General features: G+C 42.1%; 1 protein-coding gene across 1 annotated transcript; it reads left to right on the forward strand.

Annotated features, from left to right (window-relative positions):
• Positions 1-14,521: 14,521 nt before the first annotated feature.
• PSCA (prostate stem cell antigen) lies at positions 14,522-19,758 on the forward strand (the record flags this gene model as incomplete). Its single annotated transcript, XM_081951112.1, has 3 exons — positions 14,522-14,582; positions 17,899-18,018; positions 19,547-19,758. Exons 1-3 carry the CDS (start codon positions 14,528-14,530, stop codon positions 19,756-19,758), a joined length of 387 nt encoding a protein of 128 aa, XP_081807238.1. The 5' UTR covers positions 14,522-14,527.
• Between the last annotated feature and the right edge of the window lie 3,409 nt (positions 19,759-23,167).

Below are 23,167 nucleotides of genomic sequence, written 5' to 3' on the forward strand. Positions count from 1 at the left end.
GGACATCTCCATTGCCAAAAGGAACATCTCCTGCTGTTCCAACGATCTCTGCAACAATGATGACAAGTCCGCCTCCCCCACCCTCCGTGCCCAGATGGCGATGGTGGCTTTCACCAGCTTGGCCTGCATGATTCTGAGCAGGGCACTGTGAGGGCAAGACGTAGGTGGCGAGGCTTGCAGTTAAGACAAAGAAAAGCAGAATCTAAATTTCCACCCAGGGCTACATTTAAAACCACTGAAGAAGACATTGATCTCTTATAAAGTAACCATGGGATTCAATTGCTTATTGTTTGTTATTAAAGACATGGGTCAGGATAGGATAGGATAGGATAGGGTAGGGTAGGGTAGAGTAGGGTAGGGTAAGGTAGGGTAGGGTAGGATGGGATGGGATGGGATGGGTAGGGTAGGGTAGGGTAAGATAGGATGGGATGGGATGGGATGGGTAGGGTAGGGTAGGGTAGGATAGGATGGGTAGGGTAGGGTAGGGTAGGGTAAGGTAAGGTAGGGTAGGGTAGGGTAGGGTAGGATAGGATAGGATAGGATAGGATAGGATAGGATAGGATAGGATAGGATAGGATAGGATAGGATGGGTAGGGTAGGGTAGGGTAGGGTAGGGTAGGGTAAGGTAAGGTAGGGTAGGGTAGGGTAGGGTAGGGTAGGGTAGGATGCGTAGGGTAGGGTAGGGTAGGGTAAGGTAAGGTAAGGTAGGGTAGGGTAGGGTAGGGTAGAGTAGGGTAGGGTAGGATAGGATAGGATAGGATAGGATAGGATAGGATAGGATAGGATAGGATAGGATAGGATAGGATAGGTGTCAGCATTCCAAGTATCATGCAGAATTAAATCAAAATCCAAGGCAAAACTTTCCTTAAAGTTCCAATTTAATAAGTCAGACATCTTAGCACAACTGTGGAATTCCAAATCTGATTTGCTTCCTGGAATTCCACCCAGTTGAAAGTTCATGAACTTACGCGCACACCCATAAATCCATCACATGGTCCAATCCTCTTCTTCTTCGACCCCGACAACTCCACCCAGCTGGTTCCGGTCAGGCGTCGACAAAAGATGACCTTGGGCTTCTAGAAAGGAATGACAACAACACATTCCACAAATCTACTCCTTTCTATTCCCCCCTCCCAACTACTACACTAATGAAACAGCATAGGAAAATAATAGAAAGTGTGGCATCCAAAGATCCTAAAAGGAACATAACTACAGGCCTGACAATAGGAAGGGTAGGGAAGGGAAGGGAAAGATAGGGAGAGCAGAGTAAAGTAGAGTAGAGCAGAGCAAGACAGAACAGAACAGAATGCAGTATAGAATAATATAAGAGAAGAGAAGAGAAAATAGAAAAGAAAATAGAAAATGGAAAAGAAAATAGAGTAGAGAAGAGTATAGTAGAGTAGATATAGAATAGAATAGAATAGAATAGAATAGAATAGAATAGAATAGAACAGAATAGAACAGAACACTTTATTTCACACCAAGCGTGATTAGACACACAAGGAATTTGTCTCGGGTAAAAGAAAAAAAAAGCTTTCAGTATGCATACAAAGCAACCGTATAATCATCATCGTCGTCAACCTAATAATACCAATAAGAAGAGGGAGTTAAGAAGATGAAGAGAAGGAGAATAAGTATGCTATACTCATACTACCAGGGTAAATGTCTTTAGGCATGAATTAGGTGTTCAGCAGAGTGATGGCACAAGGGGAAAAATGTTCCTATGTTCCCTTGTTTTGGCAAGATAGATGATGATGATGATGAGAGAGGGGGGGGGAGGGAGAGTGAGTTCCTATATATTTGGCGCTACCTTGCATGCAGAAGGAAATTGCAAACTATATTTTGGTGATAATATGACCAGGGCTGTGTTTCTCAACCTTCCAGATTTAAGATTTCAACTGGCTAGCTCGGGAAAGGTAGGAGTTGAAGTCTGCACATCTTCAAACTGTCAAGACTGAGAAACAAACGGTTCCAATCGCTCTCAGTTCTTGTTCCAGCTCCTCTGCAGATTCAGACTCCAATGGATGACTGAGATCTCCCTAGACATTTCTCCTCACCTCAGGCCTATTGGAAGTGTTTCCATTCTGCCTTGTAGGAAGTTAGCACCCAGCCCTCTCCTAGAAGAATGAAATATCCTGGGAAATATTGAAAAAAAAAGGCAGAATATTATGCTTCCCTGGGTAAGAAATGGAGAAGCGTGTTTTTAGGCAAGAAACAGACTCACTCTTAATATCCCCCACCTTTGTCAATGGGCCATTAAAAGGCCCAAGCCAGTCTATTCTACATAACAAAGAACCCCCTTCAGCTCAGAGGGATTAAGGGATTAAGCCATGATAGCATTAGCCCTTTACCCATCTCACCACAGGGCACCTGGGAAGAAGTGATGCTCAACCAAAGCGGGACTCAAAGCCCAGCCTAGAGAGTTGCCCCTGCATGGCCCCATGGGAGTCTGACAACCAATCAGAATGCAAGCTCCAGATCAAAGGCCAGAGAGGATATCAAACCAGGGACTTTCAGCATCTCAGCCCTTTTTTAAATCTTCACCCAACATCTGGAAGCATGGGATTCCCCTTCTCTGTTCAGGACTCCGGCCATGTGGTCCTGTCCACTATTAAAACCATCTTTCCAAGCAGCCTCCATGTCTCCAGTGTCTTTTCCCCCACTTGCAGCTGAACCCAGAAGGACATTTCTTCCAACAGCCTATCTGGGCTTTGATTGACAATTGCATGCCTGGATAGTGCCCCTCCCTGGCAGCACCCATAAATTGGCTCTGGGTTTCTGACAGGGAGAATTAAAGGATCAAGAGAGCCCTTCAGGGCACAGAGCAGAGATAAAACTGGGGCATTTACTGAGATTTGCTGGTCGGTTGTATTTTTCCAAATCTCCAAGGCAGAACAGCCTCTCTCTCCTCCCTCTGGATTTACACAACAGTGTGCAATTGTGTCCCGTGTCGGTCTGAATCTTCCCAGCGTTGACAGTCGGCTGTGAGAAGAACACAGCTGTCAAAACTGGCAACGTAACCCCAAAAGTAAATCAACAGTGGCCTAGCACCTCTCCATTTCCACCTAGCAGAGGGATTAGGTTCAGCCCAGTGGTGGGATTTAAATAATTTAATAACTGGTTCCCTGGCTGGGTAGGCGTGGCCAGATGGTCATGTGACTGGGTGGGTGTAGCCAACTCAACGTCACTCATCACACCCAGTCCCGCCTGCCAACCACTCACCTCAAAGGCAGATGTGGGATTCAATCATTCTGACCGGTTCGGACTAATTCCACCACTGGCTGGCCCCGCCCCTGATCATATTTTTGGTCGTTTTGGGGGCATTTTCAGGGTCACTTTCTGGGCCATTTTCTGGGCTATGTTTTTGACTGTTTTCAGGATGTTTTTGTCCACTTTTTGCACTATTTTTGTACACACACACACACACACACACACACACACAAATAGTGTTTTTGTTAAAGCACCTGGCATGCCCAAATATGGGAAGGAGCATACTGCTTCCCTTTTGCCTTTCAGCCCCTGTGGGGTTAAGACATCCCTAACACCCCTTGGTGTGTGTGTTCTGTTACAATACAACCTGTTGTGCCTTCAAATGGCTTCTACTGTACAGTGCAGTAGAGTTGCCATGGTTGTGGCTTCACAGTACTCCACAAGGGGGCTCCCTCTGGTAAGGGGGGAAAATCCAACATTAGAAATTATGTTTGGTCCGGACATTTCCCCCCTATAAATAAATACCCGGGCAACCCTGGGTTATCGGCTAGTTCTGTTTATAAACTATGGGCTGAACTCAGTTTGGCTAAACCAGTTGCACAATGTCTCCCGAAGGCTAACAGAGATAAGACTGGAGTTTCAAGACGGCAGGATTTAGGAAATTATGACCCTCCTCTCTCAAGCTAGAGGGGCTTCTTCTGAAGTTTGCCCTTGTGGTCTCTCCATCCATGACTCTTTAGCATATATTTTGGATAGAGAAGCTCAGTGGGTCTGGAAGCTGTGATTGGCTCTTCAACTCAGCTCTCTGTGGATCACGTCACTTGAATGACATTTGAGGGTTCAAGTGAATTGCGTTTGAGGGTGAAGCCTCTAAACCATCTGCACCTTCACAACTGTCTGGTTTGGCTCTGCAACCCAACAAGACAGACACAGACTTCAGAGGAGAATCAGAATGGCAGAAAAACAATGGCTATAAACCTGTCTTCTGTTGAGGACCTCTACACTGCACGAGTCAGAAAAAATATTTACAGACCCCTTACATCCTGGACATACATTGTTTCTACTCCTACCCTCAAAACGACGCTATAAAGCACTGCACATCAAGACAACTAGACACAAGAACAGTTTTTTCCCTGAATGCCATCACTCTGCTAAACAAATAATTCCCTCACCACTGTCAAAACTATTCACTAAGTCTGCATTACTACTAATATTAGTCTTCTCATCGTCCCTATCACCCATCTCCTCCCACTTATGACTGCAGGACTATAGCTTTGTTGCTTGGATCCTTACGATTTATATTTATATTTATTGTTTCCTTTTTTATTGAGCATTTTAATCTTTAAAAACAGAAAGAAAAACACAACAAGAACCAGCCTGGCCTGTTAATTTTAACTTATTTTAAATGTAGTCTTTTAAATTCGGTTGTTTTTTTGGATATGTATATATATATATTTTTACTTTTGGAATGTGTGTTTTTTAATATTGTACGCCGCCCTGAGTCCTTTTGGAGAAGGGCGGCATATAAATCCAAATAAACAAAAAACAAACAAACAAGCAAGAAAAAACAAAACACAAAACATACATAATAAGGTAAAGCAATTATACAACCTTCTGAATCGGCTTTCATATTTAGCCTTTCCAGTTTTCCATTTTGCATTGCTTTCCTGCTGCTTTTACTTTGTCCTGTAATATAATAACAGTAGTAGTAACACATATAATAATATTTATTTATATCACCATTAAATTTACATTCTCTATTTTCTGTTTTGACTTCTGTTTTCTAGCCACTTATAAATTCTATTCCAAATTTTATAGAAATCCGATTCTTCTCTTTCTTTTAGTTCTATTGTCATTTTGTCCATCTCTGCACATTTGAGTACTTTTCTACTTATTGTTTCATCTGAGGGTGTATTGATTTTTTTCCCAGTTTTGTGCAAAAGTAATCCTATTGATTGTTTCCTGATTGCTTCTTCGTACCCTATGACTATCACCTATGACTGTCACTAAGTGTTGTACCTCAATTCGTGACAAATCTGTCGTGCCTCTTTATGTACACTGAGGGCATATGCATCAAAGTCAAATTCCTTGTGTGTCCAATCAGACGTGGCCAATAAAGAATTCTATTCTATTCTTTTTTTAAAAAAAATTGTAATTCTTGGAAAATTGGTGACAATCCCAAAAGTGTTTTTTTCAAGAGGCAACTAGACTTTCTGGACATTTTGCTTCTCATCCAAGAAGCTTCTTCAGCTCTGGCTGGATGGTGGAGAAATGGAAGGATTTATCTGATATGAGACAAATCCTTCCAATCAGAAAGCCACTTGTCTGAAATTATGTAGGATCCCCTGCTTGAGCAGGGGGCTGGACTAGAAGACCTCTAAGGTCCCTTCCAGCTCTATTCTGATTGAAATGGTCTAGGGTCTCCTGCTTGAGCAGGGGGCTGGACTAGAAGACCTCTAAGGTCCCTTCCCGCTCTATTCTGATTCTGAATCCTTCCATTCCCCACCATTCAATCAGAGCTGAAGATGTTCGTTTAATAAAGGGTGACATGATTAAAATTAGAATAGGTGATAGAAATAAGAGAAGGGGGAATATTATCTAACTATCATATATCTATCATTTATCTATCATCTATCTATCTATGTATCTCTCTCTCTCTCTCTCTCTCTCTCTCTCTCTCTCTCTCTCTCTCTCTCTCTCTCTCTCTCTCTCTCTCTCTCTCTCTCTCTCTCTCTCAAGTGCTCCATGGCACAGGACCTAGCTATTTGCGGGATCGTATCCTGCCCCATACATCCCTTCGGCCGATTCGCTCTCACAGAGAGGGACTCCTCCGGGTGCCGTCCACGAGGCAGTGCCAGCAGGCGACGCCCAGGAGTAGGGCCTTCTCTGTGATGGGCCCGACCCTCTGGAATGACCTCCCCCGTGACATCAGAACTACCACCGACCTCCGCTCCTTCCGTAAGAAGCTTAAAACCCACCTGTTCAATTTAGCCGCCCTGGCCTAATCCCAATTTTAATCCCTCAAGACTGCATTTTTAAATATTTAGGGGTAACTTTTATTATTCTGTACAGCTGAATTTAGGTTTAATTCGCTTTTAAGGGTATTTAAGGGTATTTATCTTTTGTATCTGGTTTTTAATGAGATGCCTGTACACCGCCCCGAGTCCCTTCGGGGAGAGGGGGCGGTCTATAAATCTTGAAAATAAATAAATAAATAAATAAATGTCTGTCTGTCTGTCTCTGTCTCTCTCTCTCTCTCTGTCTATCTATCAGTCATCCATCTATCCATCCATCCATGCATCCATCTATCCAATCTTGTGAGGATTCCACCCTTAGAAGACAATGCAACTGTGGCTTCCACATGGTTGAATTAACCTCAGAAAGTCTGGTCGCTCTGCAACATTCTTCAGTTTTTAGAAAGTCCGGGCACTCCAAGGATATATTGAGGCAAAACAATACCTCCAAAGAAAGCCACACCTATCAGAGGTTACACACCTGTTCCTTTCTCATAGCTTCTGTATCATCTACCAGAAAGGCATTCTCTTAAACACGAGGTGAAAATGGATTGATTAGCCAATAATTCACCTGGTTTTATGGGTACAGGTCATTCAGGGTCATCAGAAAAATGGGGGGGGGGGAGTATGAATCACATGCTTGATTTCTGAAAGTACAACAAATTCCCAAAAGTACGCTCAGATCAGATGGAAAAAATAGGGTTTTCACATGGGATGTGACAGGACAGGACAGGATAGCACAGAATAACAGAGTTGGAAGGGACCTTGGAGGTCTTCTAGTCCAACCCCCTGCTCAAGCAGGAGACCTTATACCACTTCAGGTAAATGGTTATCTAAAACTTCCAGTGTTGGAACATTTACAACTTCTGGAGGAAAGTTGTTCCATGAATTAATTGTTCTAACTCTCAGAAGTTTTTTTCCTAGGCTGCTTCTCTCCTTTATTAGTTTCCACCCATTGCTTCTTCTCCTGCATTCAGGTGCCTTGGAGGATAGTTTGACTCTCTCTTCTTTGTAGCAGCCCCTGAGATATTGGAAGGCTGCTATCATGTCACACCCGGTCCTTCTTTTCTTAAACTAGACATACCCAGTTCCTGCAAACGTTCTTCATATGTTTTAGCCTCCAGTTGTTGCCCTTATTTTCATCCAGCCACAGATTCATCTCGTTGCAGTAATTTTAAAACTATTTGAAGAGCTAAAGATGATTTCTTGGTCTTTTCTGCCCTCCATGCAACCTCATCCTGCTGTAGACACAGGTCGCGATTTTAGTTCCAACCGGAGCCACATTTTATTCACCCGCAAGATCAACTCAGTCAATTCTGCATTCGCATGGCAATTAAAGCGCAAGAGTCTGCACCAACATTTGTAGGCAAATTTCCTCCCCCAGGTGTACATGTTTTTTTACAAGCAATTTCGCCTAATATATGCCTTTGGCTCACTGTAGCACTGCCTCTAATGTATGGATCTTTTTTTTAAAAATGTAATTCACTGAATTCAAAGGATAATTGGGTTCCAGTTAACATTTGCGTAGGAAGCGCAAATGAGATCAGCTTGTATTAAAAGGGGAATGAAATAAGTGCTTTGGCTGTCTCAGCTGTCTTCCTGCCCTTCGTTTCCCTGTTTTCCCACACGTGTCTTGTTTTGTGGTCTATTTCTCCCATTGAAGAGATCCTCAGATTTCTGGGATCCCCTCTGTCCACAGTAACCAAGAACTGGTTCTACTACCCGTGTCACGGAGTTACCAATTCAGACAAATAATCCATCAGTAAATAACAGCAAATAAATGACTTATTTGTACACAAACAGAGCAAACCCCACTCCCTCCTAGCACTGATGATTTTACCTAGTTTGGTAATGAAAGGTCTGCATGAAAATAACCAAGCTCAGAGAGCACCAAGGGGCCTCACAGTCCTCCTCCTCTTCTTCTTCCTCCTCCTCCCACTCCTTATCCACCCAAACCCCACTCCCTTCCAGCACTGATGGCATTAGCTAGTTGGGTAATGAAAGGTTTGCAAGCAGACACCAAACTCAAAAGGCCCACTGTCTACCTCCTCTTCCTCTTCACAGTCCTCCTCTTCCTCCTCTCCATAAACCCCACTCTCTTCTAGCACTGATGGTGTTACTTAGTTTGATAATGGAAGGTCTGCACGAAAATAACCAACCTCAGAGAGCACCAAGGGGCCTCACAGTCCTCCTCCTCTTCTTCTTCCTCCTCCTCCCACTCCTGATCCACCCAAACCCCACTCCCTTCCAGCACTGATGGCATTAGCTAGTTGGGTAATGAAAGGTTTGCAAGCAAACACCAAACTCAAAAGGCCCGCTGTCCACCGACTTCCACTCCTTTCGTCAAAAATTAAAGACTCACCTGTTCCGACTAGCCGGCTTGGCCCATCCATAGTTTTATCTCACCTCCTGGCAGATATTTTAATTGGGAATTTTTAGGTTATTATTTTAATTTTAACTTTTTGGGTTATTTTAAGGGGTTATTTTTAATATTGTTTTTAACTACTTTACTTTAAGTTACAGTTTTTTATACCCTCCTCATCGATGTATTTAAGGATTTGTGTATTTGTATATTTATTCTTATGTATTCCTGTGTTTTTATCGACTGTACACCGCCCCGAGTCCCTTTTGGGAGAGGGGGCGGTCTAGAAATTTAAATAAAGTAAAGTAAGTAAAGTACCTCCTCTTCCTCTTCACAGACCTAGCACTGATGGTATTTCCTAGTTGGGTCATGAAATGTCTGCAAAAAACAAACAAACAATGAAGCTCAGAGAGCACCAAGGACCCTTGGTCATCCTCCTCTTCCTACGCCACCCTCCTCCTCCTCTTCAAACCCCACCCCTTCTAGCACTGATGAGGTTACCTTGTTCCATAATGAAACGTCTGCAAGGAAACCATCAAGCTCAGAGAACACCAAGGGCCCCACAGTCTTCTTCCTCCTCCTCCTCTTCCTCCTCTTCTTCTTCTTCTTCTTCTTCTTCTTCTTCTTCCTCCTCCTCTTCCTCCCAACCCCCACTCCCTTGTAGCACTGATGATGTTACTAGCTGGGTAATTAAAATTCTGCAAGAAAACACCAAAGGGAGAGAGCCCAAAGACTCCACAATCTTCCTCCTCTACGCAGACCACATTCCCTTCTAACACTGATGATGTTACCTAGTTGGGTCATCAAACATCTTCCAGAAAACAACCAAGCTCAGAAAGCACCCATCACCCCATACAAGTTCCGTGCTTTCCTGCCATCTTGAAATGGAAACCTGTGGAGAGAAATAACGCCCATCCTACAGTAGTTTTAGCACCAATTTCTAAAGAAAGCAACCCCTGACTCCACCCCAGCCACAACCTGAGCAGCTGAGGCAGAAAACCCTGGTTCTGCCCACTTAGCATCCTCACCAGAGGTGGCCCTCCATTATCTCAAAATGTTAGGTGAGTTCTCCAACCGTTCAAAGGTTCTTAGCGCCCCCCCCCCCCTTTGTGAGGACTACAACTCTTGGAATTCTGAGTATGCTGCTTCTCAACATCTGGAAAGCCTCAGCTTCCAGAGGGCATGGGGGGGAAATTGCTGAGAATAGAACAGAACAGAATAGAAAAGAAAAGAAAATGGAATGGATTGGATTGGAGTGGAGTGGAGTGGAGTGGAATGGAATAGAATAGAATAGAATAGAATAGAATAGAACAGAACAGAACAGAACAGAACAGAACAGAACAGAAAATGGAATGGAGTAGAGTGGAATAGAAAAGAAAAGAAAAGAAAAGAAAAGAAAAGAAAAGAAAAGAAAAGAAAAGAAAAGAAAAGAAAAGAAAATAGGGAAGGGGAGGGGAGGGATGGGATGGGACGGGATGGGACGAAACAGAATAGAATAGAAAATAGGGAAGGGAAGAGGAAGGGAAGGGAAGAGAAGAGAAGAGAAGAGAAGAGAAGAGAAGAGAAGAGAAGAGAAGAGAAGAGAAGAGAAGGAATGGAATGGAATAGAATAGAATAGAATAGAATAGAATAGAATAGAATAGAATAGAATAGAATAGAATAGAATAGAATAGAATAGAATAGAATAGAATAGAATAGAATATGGAGTGGAGTGGAGTGGAGTGGAGTGGAGTGGACTAGAGTAGAAAATGGAATGGAATGGAATGGAATGGAGTAGAGTAGAGTAGAGTAGAATAGAATAGAACAGAACAGACAGAGTTTGAAGGGACCTTGAAGGTCTTCTAGTCCAACCCCCCCTCCCCAACTCAGGTAGGAAACCCTATCCCATTTCAGACAGACAGTTGTCCAATCTCGCCTTTAAAACCTCCACTGATGGAGCATTCACAATTTCTGGAGGCAAGTTGTTCAATTCTCAAGATTGCTCACATTCACCTGGAGGATCTTATCTGCGCTGGCTTTCCTGGGCATAGAGGTAAGTGGTGGTATTGACGACACAAAGAGCAATCGAAACAGGTACTTTTGAAGGAGACACCTCCGATCTCACGTCTGAGAAAATTCCTGAGAAGACAGGAAAGTCCTGAATTGAATCTCCAGCTGGTTTAGTTTTTGCATTGAAGACGGGAGAAAATAGCTTCAGGGGAAGATGCCCTCATGGATGGACCCCAGGCTGAAGCTCTTGAGAAAAAGGTAGCAGAAAACATTGCTTCTTCTAACGACACACTTCATGTAAATCTGATGCCAAGGAAGGGGGTTTGAGACCCCTTCCCTCCATTATGCTTGCAGAAAAATTGGGAGAAAGAGAAGAAGAGGAGAAGGAAGAAATGTCCTCTATCACATTTTAATTTAAGAATTAAATTTAAGAATTGAATTTAAGAATTAAAATTAAGAATTAAAATTAACAATTAAATTTAAGAATTAAAATTAAGAATTAAAGTTAAGAATTAAATTTAAGAAATTAATTTAAGAATAGAATTTAAGAATTAAATTTAAGAATAAAATTTACAAATAAAATTTAGGAATTCATATTAAGAATGAAATTTAAGAATGAAATTTAAGAATAAAATTTAAGAATAAAATTTAAGAATAAAATTTAAGAATTAAATATAAGAATTAAAATTAAGAATTAAAATTAAGAATTAAAATTAAGAATTAAATTTAAGAATTAAGTTTAAGAATTAAGTTTAAGAATTAAGTTTAAGAATTAAGTTTAAGAATTAAGTTTAAGAATTAAAATTAATAATTAAATTTAAGAATTAAATTTAAGAATTAAGTTCAAATTTATTCAATTTAAAAGAATGTATCAAATTTAATTTAAGAAGCAATGATGGAAATTAATCAAAAAGAGATACAATCTAGAACTAAGAAGAAATTTCCTGATAGTCAGGACAATCAACCAGTGGAACAACTGGCCTCTAAAAGTTGTGGGTGCTCCATCCCTTGAGGATTTTAAGAAGAGACTGGACAGCTATTTGTTTCAAATGGTATAGGGTCTCCTGATTGAGCAGGGGGTTGGACTAGAAGACCTCTGAGGTCCCTTCCAATTCTATTGTTATTCTATTCCATTCGAATTGATTCCACAAAGTCCTGACCTTTGAGGGATGGAATGAAATTCGTTGAAGTCAATCTGTAAGTGTTGAATCTATAAATTAAGTGTTGTACCTTATGATTCTTAATGAATGTATCTTGTCTCTTATGTACACTGAGAGCATATGCACCAAAGACAAATTCCTTGTGTGTCCAATCACACTTGGCCAATAAAGAATTCCATCAATTCTATCTCTCTATGTTGCTTTGCCCACTGAACAGTTGAGCTAAATATTTTTTTTCCAGATTGCCGGAGAAGCTTGCCCATTTCAAAATGGAGGAGCTGATGGGTCAGTTGCGATTGGGACATTCATTGCAAAAATTGATCCGATTCAGAGATCTTTCAAGCATGTGTCACTGCGTTTTAACGATCCCCCTTTGTACGGCTTGAAAGATTCAGTCCAAATGCATTTTCCAGCAATCAGTATCTTTATGATTTGGTTTTCATATTACCGTATTTTTCAGAGTATAAGATGCACCTTTTTGCCTCAAAAAAGAGGCTGAAAATCTGGGTGCGTCTTATACACTGAATACAGCATTTGTGGACTCCTGAAACCTCGCCCCCTTTGCAAAAATGGATGTGCAAAGGGTTTGGGAGGCGTGCAAAGTGCTCCTGGGGGCCGGGAGCTGTTTTTGCTCATTTTCATGTCCCCCCCAGCCCCCAGGAGCACTCTACAAACCTCCCAAAGCTCTGCATGCCCTTTTTTAATTTTTTTAATTTTGCAAAAAATGAGGCGTGCAGAGGGTTTGGGAGGCATGCAGAGTGCAAAAACTTTTTTCTTTAAATTTACCTCTTCAAAATCAGGGTGCGTCTTATACACCTGAGTGTCTCATAGTCCAAAAAATATGGTAATTCAGGTTGTTAAAATGCGTTTGGAGCCATGGAGTCCATTTTTGCTCAGGGCTGGAATCCAAATGAAAACATTCCCTTTTTTAAAAAAAATATTTTTTTTTTGTTTTATATCATACATTCCATTTCTATGTTCAGCAAGTGTTAACATACAAACATCATCATCGTCATTATAATCATGTGTGTGTGTGTGTGTGTGTGTGTGTGTGTGTTGTATTTGTGCTGATAAATAAATAAAGGGAGACTAGTATAGATCTATTTCAAGCTATTTAGCTCTCATCAGCTAGCCATACCCTTACTGGCATTTGAACCTGGGCTGTATTACATATTAGGCAGATGTATTAGACACAAGCTAAATAGCTTGAAATAAATCTATACTAGTCTCCCTTTATTTATTTATCAGCACAAATACAACACAAACATAGCAAAGGCAACATTAAAAATAAAAATATGGTTTTCTGCCTGGATGGTCTTCTGTAATGAGCCGAAGGACAGAAAGGGGGAGTAGTGAGCTCCCTCCCATATTTGGGCATACCAGTGGTTGTAACACAAATACATACATACATACATACATACATACATACATACATACATACACTAGTATGTGATAATGTATAAACAAATATGTGATAACATCAATCACCTTTACAACGTATGCTATCTTCCATTATAGTATCGATTACACAACCATCAAAATATTTACTCATCTGTTTTTCTTTCTCATAAGGAAGTCTCCATAAGGGGCGGGGTGGCTCAGTGGCTAAGACACTGAGCTTGTCGATCAGAAAGGTCATCAGTTCGGTGGTTCAAATCCCTAGCGCCGTGTGACAGTGTGAGCTCCCGTTACTTGTCCCAACCTAGTTCTGCCAACCTAGCAGTTTGAAAGCATGTAAAATTGCAAGTAGAAAAAATAGGAACCAACTTTGGTGGGAAGGTAACAGCATTCCGTGCTGTTTATTTCTTTTTTTTATTTCGTCAAGCATGAATTAGATAACAGATGTAAGTATAAACATGATTTTGAATACATATGACATGGATACGAATGAAAAGGAACATTAGGACAGGGATGGTACGCTGGTGGACTTATGCATGCTACTTATATACCTCTTAGGAATGGGTTGAGTTTGACAGTCTAAGATTAAAATTTTGGGGTTTGGGAAAGACACCACAGAGTCAGGTAGAGCATTCCATGCATTGACCAAAGTTGCTGAAGTTGTATTTTCTGCCATGGAGTTTGGAGCGGTTTCCCTTGAGTTTGTATCTACTGTTTGCCCATGTTTTATTGTGGTTGAAGCGGAAGTAGTCATTGACAGGTAGGACATTGTAGCAGATAATTTTGTGTACTACGCTTAGGTCAGACCATAGGTGGCATAGTTCTAGGTTGTCCAAAATTTCAAACCTGGTGGCATAGGGGATTCTGTTATGAGCAGAGGAGTGGAGGACTCTTGAAATATCTCTGGACTCACTCAATTGTATTAATGCCCGATATACAGTGCGGATTCCAGACAGCTGAGCTTTATTCAAGAATTGGTCTAGAAAAGGTAATGAAAACAATCTCCTTGAAGACATCCAAAGAACGGGAAGATCAAACTTGATTGAGTTTTCAGTCTACTTGGTTGCATTTTGCCCACTTCTCCATTAAAAAAAAACACCACTACAATTAATGGGTCTATCCACATGGTTCTCAACCAAGGACCTTCTCACCAACCTTGAAGATTCAAGTTCGTATCCATTCTGGTCCGAGCTTTGTTGACCCAACTCTTTTCTTCTCCTCTGCTCCTCTTGAGCACTTCCCTTGGAGAACAGAGACGAGGGAGGAGAAGATAGGAGGTGGAGCTGCGTCCAAGGCAGATCACCTTTTTGCTAACTGAGCAAACCTGTTCTCCTTCATTGCTGTGCTGAGCTCAGACCACGGAAGGTCTGCGGTGTGTGACAGTTTTCTGTGCCATGATGAGAGCATATCTGGCTACCTGGCTGATTTTTGCAGCATCTGTAGACCTTGGTAAGATCAACTTTTGTTGAGAAATATTTGGGAAATGTAAAAAGAAGAGGCACTGAATCTTTGACAAGGTTGCTCTGGTTTCTTTTTCATAGGGTGAGAAAAATGTCTTGTGGTTCCTCAGAAGTAGCCTTTGTATGGTAGGAGCTAGTTGATGCTGATAGAGAGAAGGAAAGGAGGAGGAAGGAAGGAAGGAGGGGAAGGGGAAGGGGGAGGAGGAGGAGAAGAAGAAGATGATGATGATGATGAAGAGGAGGAGGTGGTGGAGGAGGAGGAGGAGGACAAAGAGGACGAGGACCATATCAGACAAATAACTGTCCAATCTCTTCTCAAAAACCTCCATTGATGAAGCACCCACATCTTCGGGATTAATTATCCTCACTCTTAGGAATTTCCTCCTTAACTCCATGTTGCTTCTCTCCTTGATTAGTTTCCATCTGTTTCTTCTCGTTTTGCCCTTAGCTGCTTTGGAGAATAGCTTGACTCCCTCTTCTTTGGGGCAGCCCCTCAAATATTGGAAGACTGCTATCATGTTTCCCCTGGTCCTTCTTTTCACTAGACTAGACCTACCCAATTCCTCTATCTTATTTTGCAATGTGTTCCCCAAAAGATGTGGTGTGAAACATCTTGATCTCCTTCTTACAGGGCAGGAGGATTAAGTAGGCTTCATCACTCACATCCCTATGGTTTATTAAAGATTTGCACTCCTAAATTAGAATAGAAGGAATGGAACAGAACAGAATGGAACAGAACAAAACAAAACAGAACAATAACTACAGAATGGAATGGAAGAAGTAGTAGTGGTGCTTAAGGACTTCATTTAGAACTTTGCAACTAATGTGCAGGAGATTGGCGAAGTTAACTAATTCCCAATCGGTTAATAATGCCAACATATAGAAATACAGACATGACAATTTAGTTATTTTGCTGCAAACTTTTGCAAGGAAAATGGGTCAGATATTTGTGGGTAAAAAACATAAATCTCTCTTGGCTGAAGATTTATAACTAAGCAACTGAAATGTTTAAGGGCTTGGAGACTAAAACATATGAAGGACAGTTGCAGGATTTGGGCATTGCCAGTCTAGAGAAAAGGAGGAGTTGAGGGCACATGATAGCAATATTGTAGTATTTGAGAAGCTGTTACAAAGAAGAGGGGGGGTCAACTTATTTCCCAAAGCCCCCAAAAGCAGGACAAGAAACAATGGATGGAAATAAATCAAGGAGAGAAGCAACCTGGAGTTAAGGAGAAACTTCCTAAGAGTGAGGACAATTAATCAGTGAAAAGGCTTGCCTCCAGAAGTTATAGGTGCTTCATCACTGGAGGTTTTGAAGAAGACAGGTGGACAGCCACCTGTCTGAAATGGTAGAGGGTCTCCTGCTTGAGCAGGGGGTTGGACTAGAAGACCTCCAAGATCCTTTCCAGCTCTATTCTGATTGATTGGTTGATTGAACTGACCTCTGGGATCAAATTCATAGAAAATCAATGTGTAGGGTTGTAAAGAGTGCCCATTAGAATATGCTATGCAAATACATGGAGAGAGGGAAGAGTGAATTCTAGTTATGATACGTTTTAATAATGGGAAACAGGGATTCACCCTAAAGTTAACCCAGTTAAGATTATGGAGTGACCTCAACCAGGATGATTTGCAGAAAATCAAACCTGTTGCCAGTTGATTTAATAGGACTCCAGGTGTTTACTCCCAGGTAAGTTACAAACTTAGCTACTCTACAAACAGATTCCTAGAGCCTTGAGTTTCTCTTAAACAGTAACAGAGTTGGAAGGGACCTTGGAGGTCATCTAGTCCAACCCCCTGTACTAGGGATTCGAACCGCCGAACTGCCGACCTTTCTGATGGACAAGTTGAGTGTCTTAGCCACTAATCTACTGGCAATCTATGGAGATATTGTTTTCCTTCCTGGTTTCAAAACTTTATGAGGTTATCAAAATATAATATAAAATACAAAACCCCAAAAGAAAATAATGAGAGAATAAGGGAGGGAAGAGGAAATAATATGCATTGATTCCCGATTCCTTTTGGCGCAGTAGAGAAAGCTAATAACATCAAACCTCGGCTTTTTACTTTTATAGAATGGTATATGCTGGTAGTCCTCAACTTACGACCACAATCGAGCCCAAAACGTATGTCGCTAAGTGAGACATTGGTTAAGTGAGTGTTGCCCCCGTTTTACGACCTTTCTTGTCACCGTTGTTAAGCAAAACACTGCTGTTGTTAAATTAGTAATATGGTCATTCAGTGATCTGGCTTCCCTGCTGTCTTTGTTTGCCGAAAAGTCGGCAAAGGGGATCAGGTGACCTCGGGGCACTGCAACCGTCATAAATGTGAGTCAGTTGCCAAGAGTCTGAATGCAAATCACGTGACCATGGGAATAAAGTGCCTTTATTCAACTTTCCAATTCTTCTCTTTTCTTTTCTCTTCTCTTCTCCTTTCGGGAGAGGGGGCGGTCTATAAGCGCTAATAAATTGAAATTGAATTGAATTTCTATTCTGTTCTATTAGTTCTCCTCTCTTCCTCTCCTCTTCTCCTCTTCCTCTTTCCTCTTCCTCTTTTCTTTTTTTCTTCCTCTTCCTCATTCTATTCTACTCTATTATTTCTCTTCTCATCTATTTCTATTCTTCTATTCCATCATTCCTCTTCTGTTCCTCTTCTCTTCCCTTCCTTTTTTCTTTTTTCTCTTCTTCTCTTCCTTCTATTTTATTATTTCTCTTCCTCTTCTCTTCCTCTTTTTCCGCTTCTCTTCCTCTTTTTCTTTTTTTCTTCCTCTTCCTCTTTATTCTATTCTATTATTTTCTTCCACTTTCTTCCTCTTTTTCCGCTTCCTCCTTTCTTTTTCCTTCTCTTCCTCTTCCTTATTCTATTCTATTATTTCTCTTCCTCTTCTCTTCCTCTTTTTCTGCTTCTCTTCCTCTTTTCTTTTTTCTTTTTTTCTTCCTCTTCTTTATTCTCCTATTATTTCTCTTCCTCTTCTCTTCCTCTTCTCTTCCTCTTCTCTTCCTCTTCTCTTCTACTCTATTCCATTCCATTCATTTTCTTTTCTTTTCTTTTCTTTTCTTTTCCATTTCCATTCCATTCCACTCCATTCCATTCCCTGTATATATTACTCTACAAAACTAAAAACCTCATTAAAACTTCCCTTTACTTAAGTAAAAAAAAAGCTTTACAAAAGTTAAAAAAAAAAAGCTTGCTTCAGCTGTTTCAAAAAACTTCCCCAGATTGTCAAGATGTCAATCTCAGTCCTGATAGAAATGGAGACTCCCTCTTCACCCAGCCGATTCTAATGCTCTTCTCTGGCCTTGCAGGTCTCTCTCTGCGGTGTTACACCTGCACTGAACCCATAGATGTCAGCTACTGCCTGGCCGTCACTCACTGCCCAGCGAATACCACTGCTTGCAAGACAACGGTGCATTCCGTCGATTCAGGTGAGACCCAGCTCACATGTCAGTTGACCTTCTCATATTTGGCTCTGGGGTTTAGCTTTGTTTGTACTGAAACTCTCAGCCAGGTGAGAGTTATTTTCACTGATTCTGTGGCTGATGGGTTTCTAACCACTTTCTGCTCATTTCAGTGCCAAGGATCCTTAGAATCCATGCTGCTGGCACACCTATATTGTGGATTCTAAGATGAGCTAACAATGTGTGGCGGGAGCCAAAGAAGGCCCATACGATCCTAGGCTGCATTAACAGAGAGATAGAATCAAAATCATGTGGAATGTTAATAACTGCTTTATAAGGCCTTGGTAAGGCCACACTTGGAATATTTGCATTCAGTTTTGATCACCACAAAGTAAAAAAGATGTGGAGACTCTGGAAAGTGTGCAGAGAAGAGCAACAAAGATGATTAGGGGACTGAAGGATAAAACCTATGATGAACGGTTGCAGGAACTGGGCATGGCTGGCCTGGTGAAGAGAAGGACCAAGGGTGATATGATAACAATTTTCCAATATTTGAGGGGCTGCCACAAAGGTTAGGATAGACAGACAGACAGACAGATATAGAAAGAAAGGAAGGAAGGAAGGAAGGAAGGAAGGAAGGAAGGAAGGAAGGAAGGAAGGATGGAAGGAAGGAAGGAAGGAAGGAAGGAAGGATGGAAGGAAGAAAGAAAGAAAGAAAGAAAGAAAGAAAGAAAGAAAGGTGAAGATGATAGATAGGTAGAAAGATAGATGTTGAAAAAGAAAGAAAGAGAGAGAGAGAGAGAAAGGTGATGATAGATAGATAGATAGCTATAGATAGATAGACAGACAGACAGACAGACAGACACCGACAGACAGATAGATAGATATTTGAAAGGAAGGAAGGAGAGAGAGAAAGGTCTTGATGATAGATAGATAGATAGATAGATAGATAGATAGATAGATAGATAGATAGATAGATAGATAAAGATAAGTGAAGATAGAGATAGATAGATAGATATAGATAGATAGATAGATAGATAGATAGATAGAGAAAGAAAGAAAGAAAGAAAGAAAGAAAGAAAAATAAGTGAAGATGATAGGTAGAAAGATAGATATTGAAAAAGAAAGAAAGAAAAAAGAGAGAGAGAAAGTTGGAGATGATAGATAGATAGAAAGATAAATAAGTAATGATAGAAATAGATAGACAAACAGACAAGCAGACAGATAGATAGAATAAATGGGTTGATTGGATGGGGAAGTAAACCTCAGGTAAGAGAGAGGGAGAAAAGAGAGGGAGAGAGATCGAATTCCCAATGGACAGTGAGGGATCCCAAATAATGCTGCTCCTGGCTGGGTCAGATGTGATCTCCTGAGCTTGCAGAGAGATCCAGATCCAATCCACAACTCTGGGTTTTCCTTCCTACGGCCTGAGCCACCCTGAGAGGGAGAACCTCGGGGTGCCCTAATGATCCGAACATCCCAGTTAGCAAAAAAACCCTTCTTGGATGATCTTTTTTCTCTCTCTCTTTCCCTTCTTCCTCCTGATCTCTCCCAGGTTACCCCTTCTTTGGAAACGTCACTGTCAGCAAATCTTGCTCCAAGAACTGCGAGGCCTCCGAACCGGACACCATCGGGGACAATCACCCCGACTATTGTTGTTACGAGGATTTGTGCAACGTGGGAGCAGGCCAGGCGGCTGCGGCGGAGTTCAGTGCCCTGAGCTTCAGCGTAGCCCTGGCCTTCTCTCTGCTCTGGCTTCGAGGATAACCCTCCAGGAAGAGGCTGGCTCGGTTGTGGGGAAGGATGCCTCCCCCCCCAAGACCCCAAAGGAGGACCTTAGACTCTCCCACTGGGAGGCTGTCGAGATGGGAGTAGAAGAGTCTTCTACTCTTCTACTCTGGAGAAGAAAGAAGAAAAGGACTATATCGCTAGTATCAAATGCAGTTTGTTCCTACACAAGAGTTGAAACACACATACTCTCCTTCTGCTTCCCCTTCTCCTCCTCCTGCTCCTTATCTTTCTCCCCCCTCGCCCCTTCTCCTTTTTGTCTACCACCTTCTCTTCCTCCTCCTCCTTTTTGTCCTCCTCCTCCTCATTTATCTATCTCTTCCTCCTTCCTGTCCTCCTCCTTCTCTACTCATCTTTTCCTTTCTTCCTTCCACCATTTCTTCCTGCCTGCCTGCCATTCTGCCTTCTCTCATTTTTTTCTTCCTTCCTTCCTTCCTCCCTTTCTTTTCCTGTCTCCTTCTCTTCCTCCTCCTCCTTTTTGTCCTACTCCTTATTTATCTATCTCCTCCTTCTTCCTATCCTCATTCTCCTTCTCTACTCTTTTCCTTCCTTCCTTCCTTCCTTCCTTCCTTCCTTCCTTCCTTCCTTCCTTCCTTCCCTTCTGGCTTCTCTCATTTTTCTTTTCCTGCTTCCTTGTCTTCCTTCCTTCCCCTCTCTTTCTTTCCCTATCCCTTCCTCACTCCCTTCTAGCACTGATGATGTTACCTACGGTAGCTCAGTAATGAAAGAGCTGTAAGGAAAAAACCAACTTCAGAAAGAATCAAGGATGCTACAGTCATCGTTCTCCTCCTCCTGCTCCCCCCAAAACCCCACTCCCTTTTACCACGGATGACGTTACTTAGTTGGGTAATGAAATGTCAGCAAAACAACCAAGCTCAGAAAGCATCAAGGACATCACCCTCCCTCCCTCCCTCCCTCCTCCTCCTCCTCCTCCTCCTCCTCCTCCTCCTCCTCCTCCTCCTCCTCTCTACAAACCCCACTCCCTTGTAGCACTGATGATGTTACTTAGTTGGGTAATGAAATATCAGCAAGAAAACATCCACTCAGAGAGCATCAAGGACCCCACAGTCTTCTTCCTCCTCCTCCTCCTTCTCCTCTTTTTCTTCCTCCTCTTCCTAGTCCTCCTCTTCTTCTTCCTCCTCCTCCTCTGCCTCCTCCTCCTTCTTCTTCTTCCTCCTTCTCCTCTCTACAAACCCCACTCCCTTGTAGCACTGATGATCTTACCTGGTTTGGATAATGAAACATCTGAAAAGAAAACATCCAAACACAGAGAAAACCAAGGACCCCACCCTCCTCCTCCTCCTCCTCCTCCTCCTCCTCCTCCTCCTCCTCCTCCTCCTCCTCCTCCTCCTCCTCCTCCTCCTCCTCCTCCTCCTCTTACGACATGCCACTGGGTGTTGTAGTGGAGCAGTATTTCTAAATATACCTATCAAATCTTTGTTCCGTACCACATCCAGATATTTTACTTGGGCCACATGATCTCCTGAAGCTATTTCGAAGCTTCCTGTGAAAAGCAGAGAGGAATATTTGCTTGCCAAAACATGAAGATTGCATTTCTGTGGCTTCCAGAGAGACACGACTTCCAATATTCCTCCATGGTGTGGAACTGCATTAGTCCTTTCTCAGGGCCCCCGCTTTACGATGAACTCAATACCAGATGTTTTTACTCATAAAGGTTTTGCTTTTTTGACTGACAATGTATTGAAGAATGCAGATAAAAGTGAGAATCGATTATTTCTCTTGTTTATTATTAAGCTTGTTTGTTAGTTTGATTTCTAACAGCAAGTGACTCTGGGGAACTTACAATTCTAAAACTACACAACAGCTAAAACAATTTTTCTTAAAAAAAAAAATGCAGAAAATAAATCAAGATAGTCCTCAACGTACGACCAAAATTGAGCCAACGTTTCTGTTGCTAAGTGAAACATTAATTAAGTGAGTTTAGCCCCATCTTACGACCTTTCTTGCCACCGTTGTTAAGTGAATCACTGCAGTTGTTAATTTACAACCATGGTTGTTAAGTGAGTCCCCCTCCTTGACCTTGTCAGATGGTCACAAAAGGGGATCACAGCAATGGTCATAAATATAAACCAGTGGCCAAGCGGCTGAATTTTGACCATGTGATCGGGGAGATTCTACAACGGTCATAACTGAAAAATGGTCATAAGTTACTTTTTTCAGTGTCGTCGTAACTTTGAATAGTCACTAAATGAAGTGTTGTGAAGTCGAGGACTACCTATACATATAGCAGCTGGGATAGTTGACCAGAAGGCTGAAGAATTCCTAAAGGATTAGGGTGGCAGGTGGTTCGAAGTTCCTCCAGGTTAAATTAGCCATCAACCGTCTTGACCTAAATCCCTTGGTAGTATTTTGATGAGATAAGATGGAAAGGGGAAGGGGAAGGGGGGAAGGGAGGAAGGAAGGAAAAGAGTGAGAAGGGACAGAAGAAGGAAGGAGAGAAAGGAAGGAAAGAAGGAAGGACAGAGGAAGGAAAGATAGAGAGAAAGATGGATGGAGGACAGAGGAAGGAAGGAAGGACAGAGGAAGGAAGGAAGGATAGAGAGAAAGAGAGAAGAAAGAGAGGGAGAGAAAAAAGAAAGGAAAAAAGAGGGAGGGAGGAAGGAAGGAGAGAAAGGAAGGAAGGAAGGAAAAAGAGGGAGAAAGGACAGAAGGAAGGAGAGAAAGGAAAGAAAGAAGGAAGGAAGGACAGAGGAAAGAAAGAAAGAAAGAAAGAAAGAAAGAAAGAAAGAAAGGGGGATGGAGGACAGAGGAAGGAAGGACAGTGGAAGGAAGGATAGAGAGAGAGAAGAAAGAGAGAGAGAAAGAAAGAGGGAAGGAGGAAGGACAAAGGAAGGAAAGAGAGACAGGAAGGAAGGAAGGAAGGAAGGAAGGAATGAGAGAGAGAAGAAAGAGAAAGAAAGAGGGACGAAGAAAGAACAGAGGAAGGAAGGAAAGAAGGAAAGAAGGAATGAATGATAGAGAGAAAGAGAGAAGAAAGAGAAAGAGGGACAAAGGAAGAACAGAGGAAGGAAGGAAGGAGTGACAGAAAGGAAGGAAGAACAGAGGAAGGAAGGAAGGAAGGAAGGAAGGAAGGAAGGAAGGAAGGAAGGAAGGAAGGAAGGAAGAATAGAAAGAGAAAGAAAGAAAGAAAGAAAGAAACCAACCATTTTGTGGATGCAGTCCTTAAGAGAACCAGTGTATTGTAATTCTGAAGACACAAACTAGAAACCAGCATTCTGGGAGTTGTGGTCCCACCTGAAGCCCAATGCTGGCTGGGTAACTCTCTGCCCTAAGAGCGACCCCTCCCACAACCTGCAGCCAGGAAAACCGCGGGGATCGATCGCGAGGAGCGACGGCGGAGGGCTCGAAGGCGTCCCACTAGTCCCAG

The sequence above is a fragment of the Natrix helvetica genome (assembly GCF_964273705.1).
Source record: "Natrix helvetica genome assembly, chromosome: 4".
Lineage (NCBI taxonomy): Eukaryota > Metazoa > Chordata > Lepidosauria > Squamata > Natricidae > Natrix > Natrix helvetica.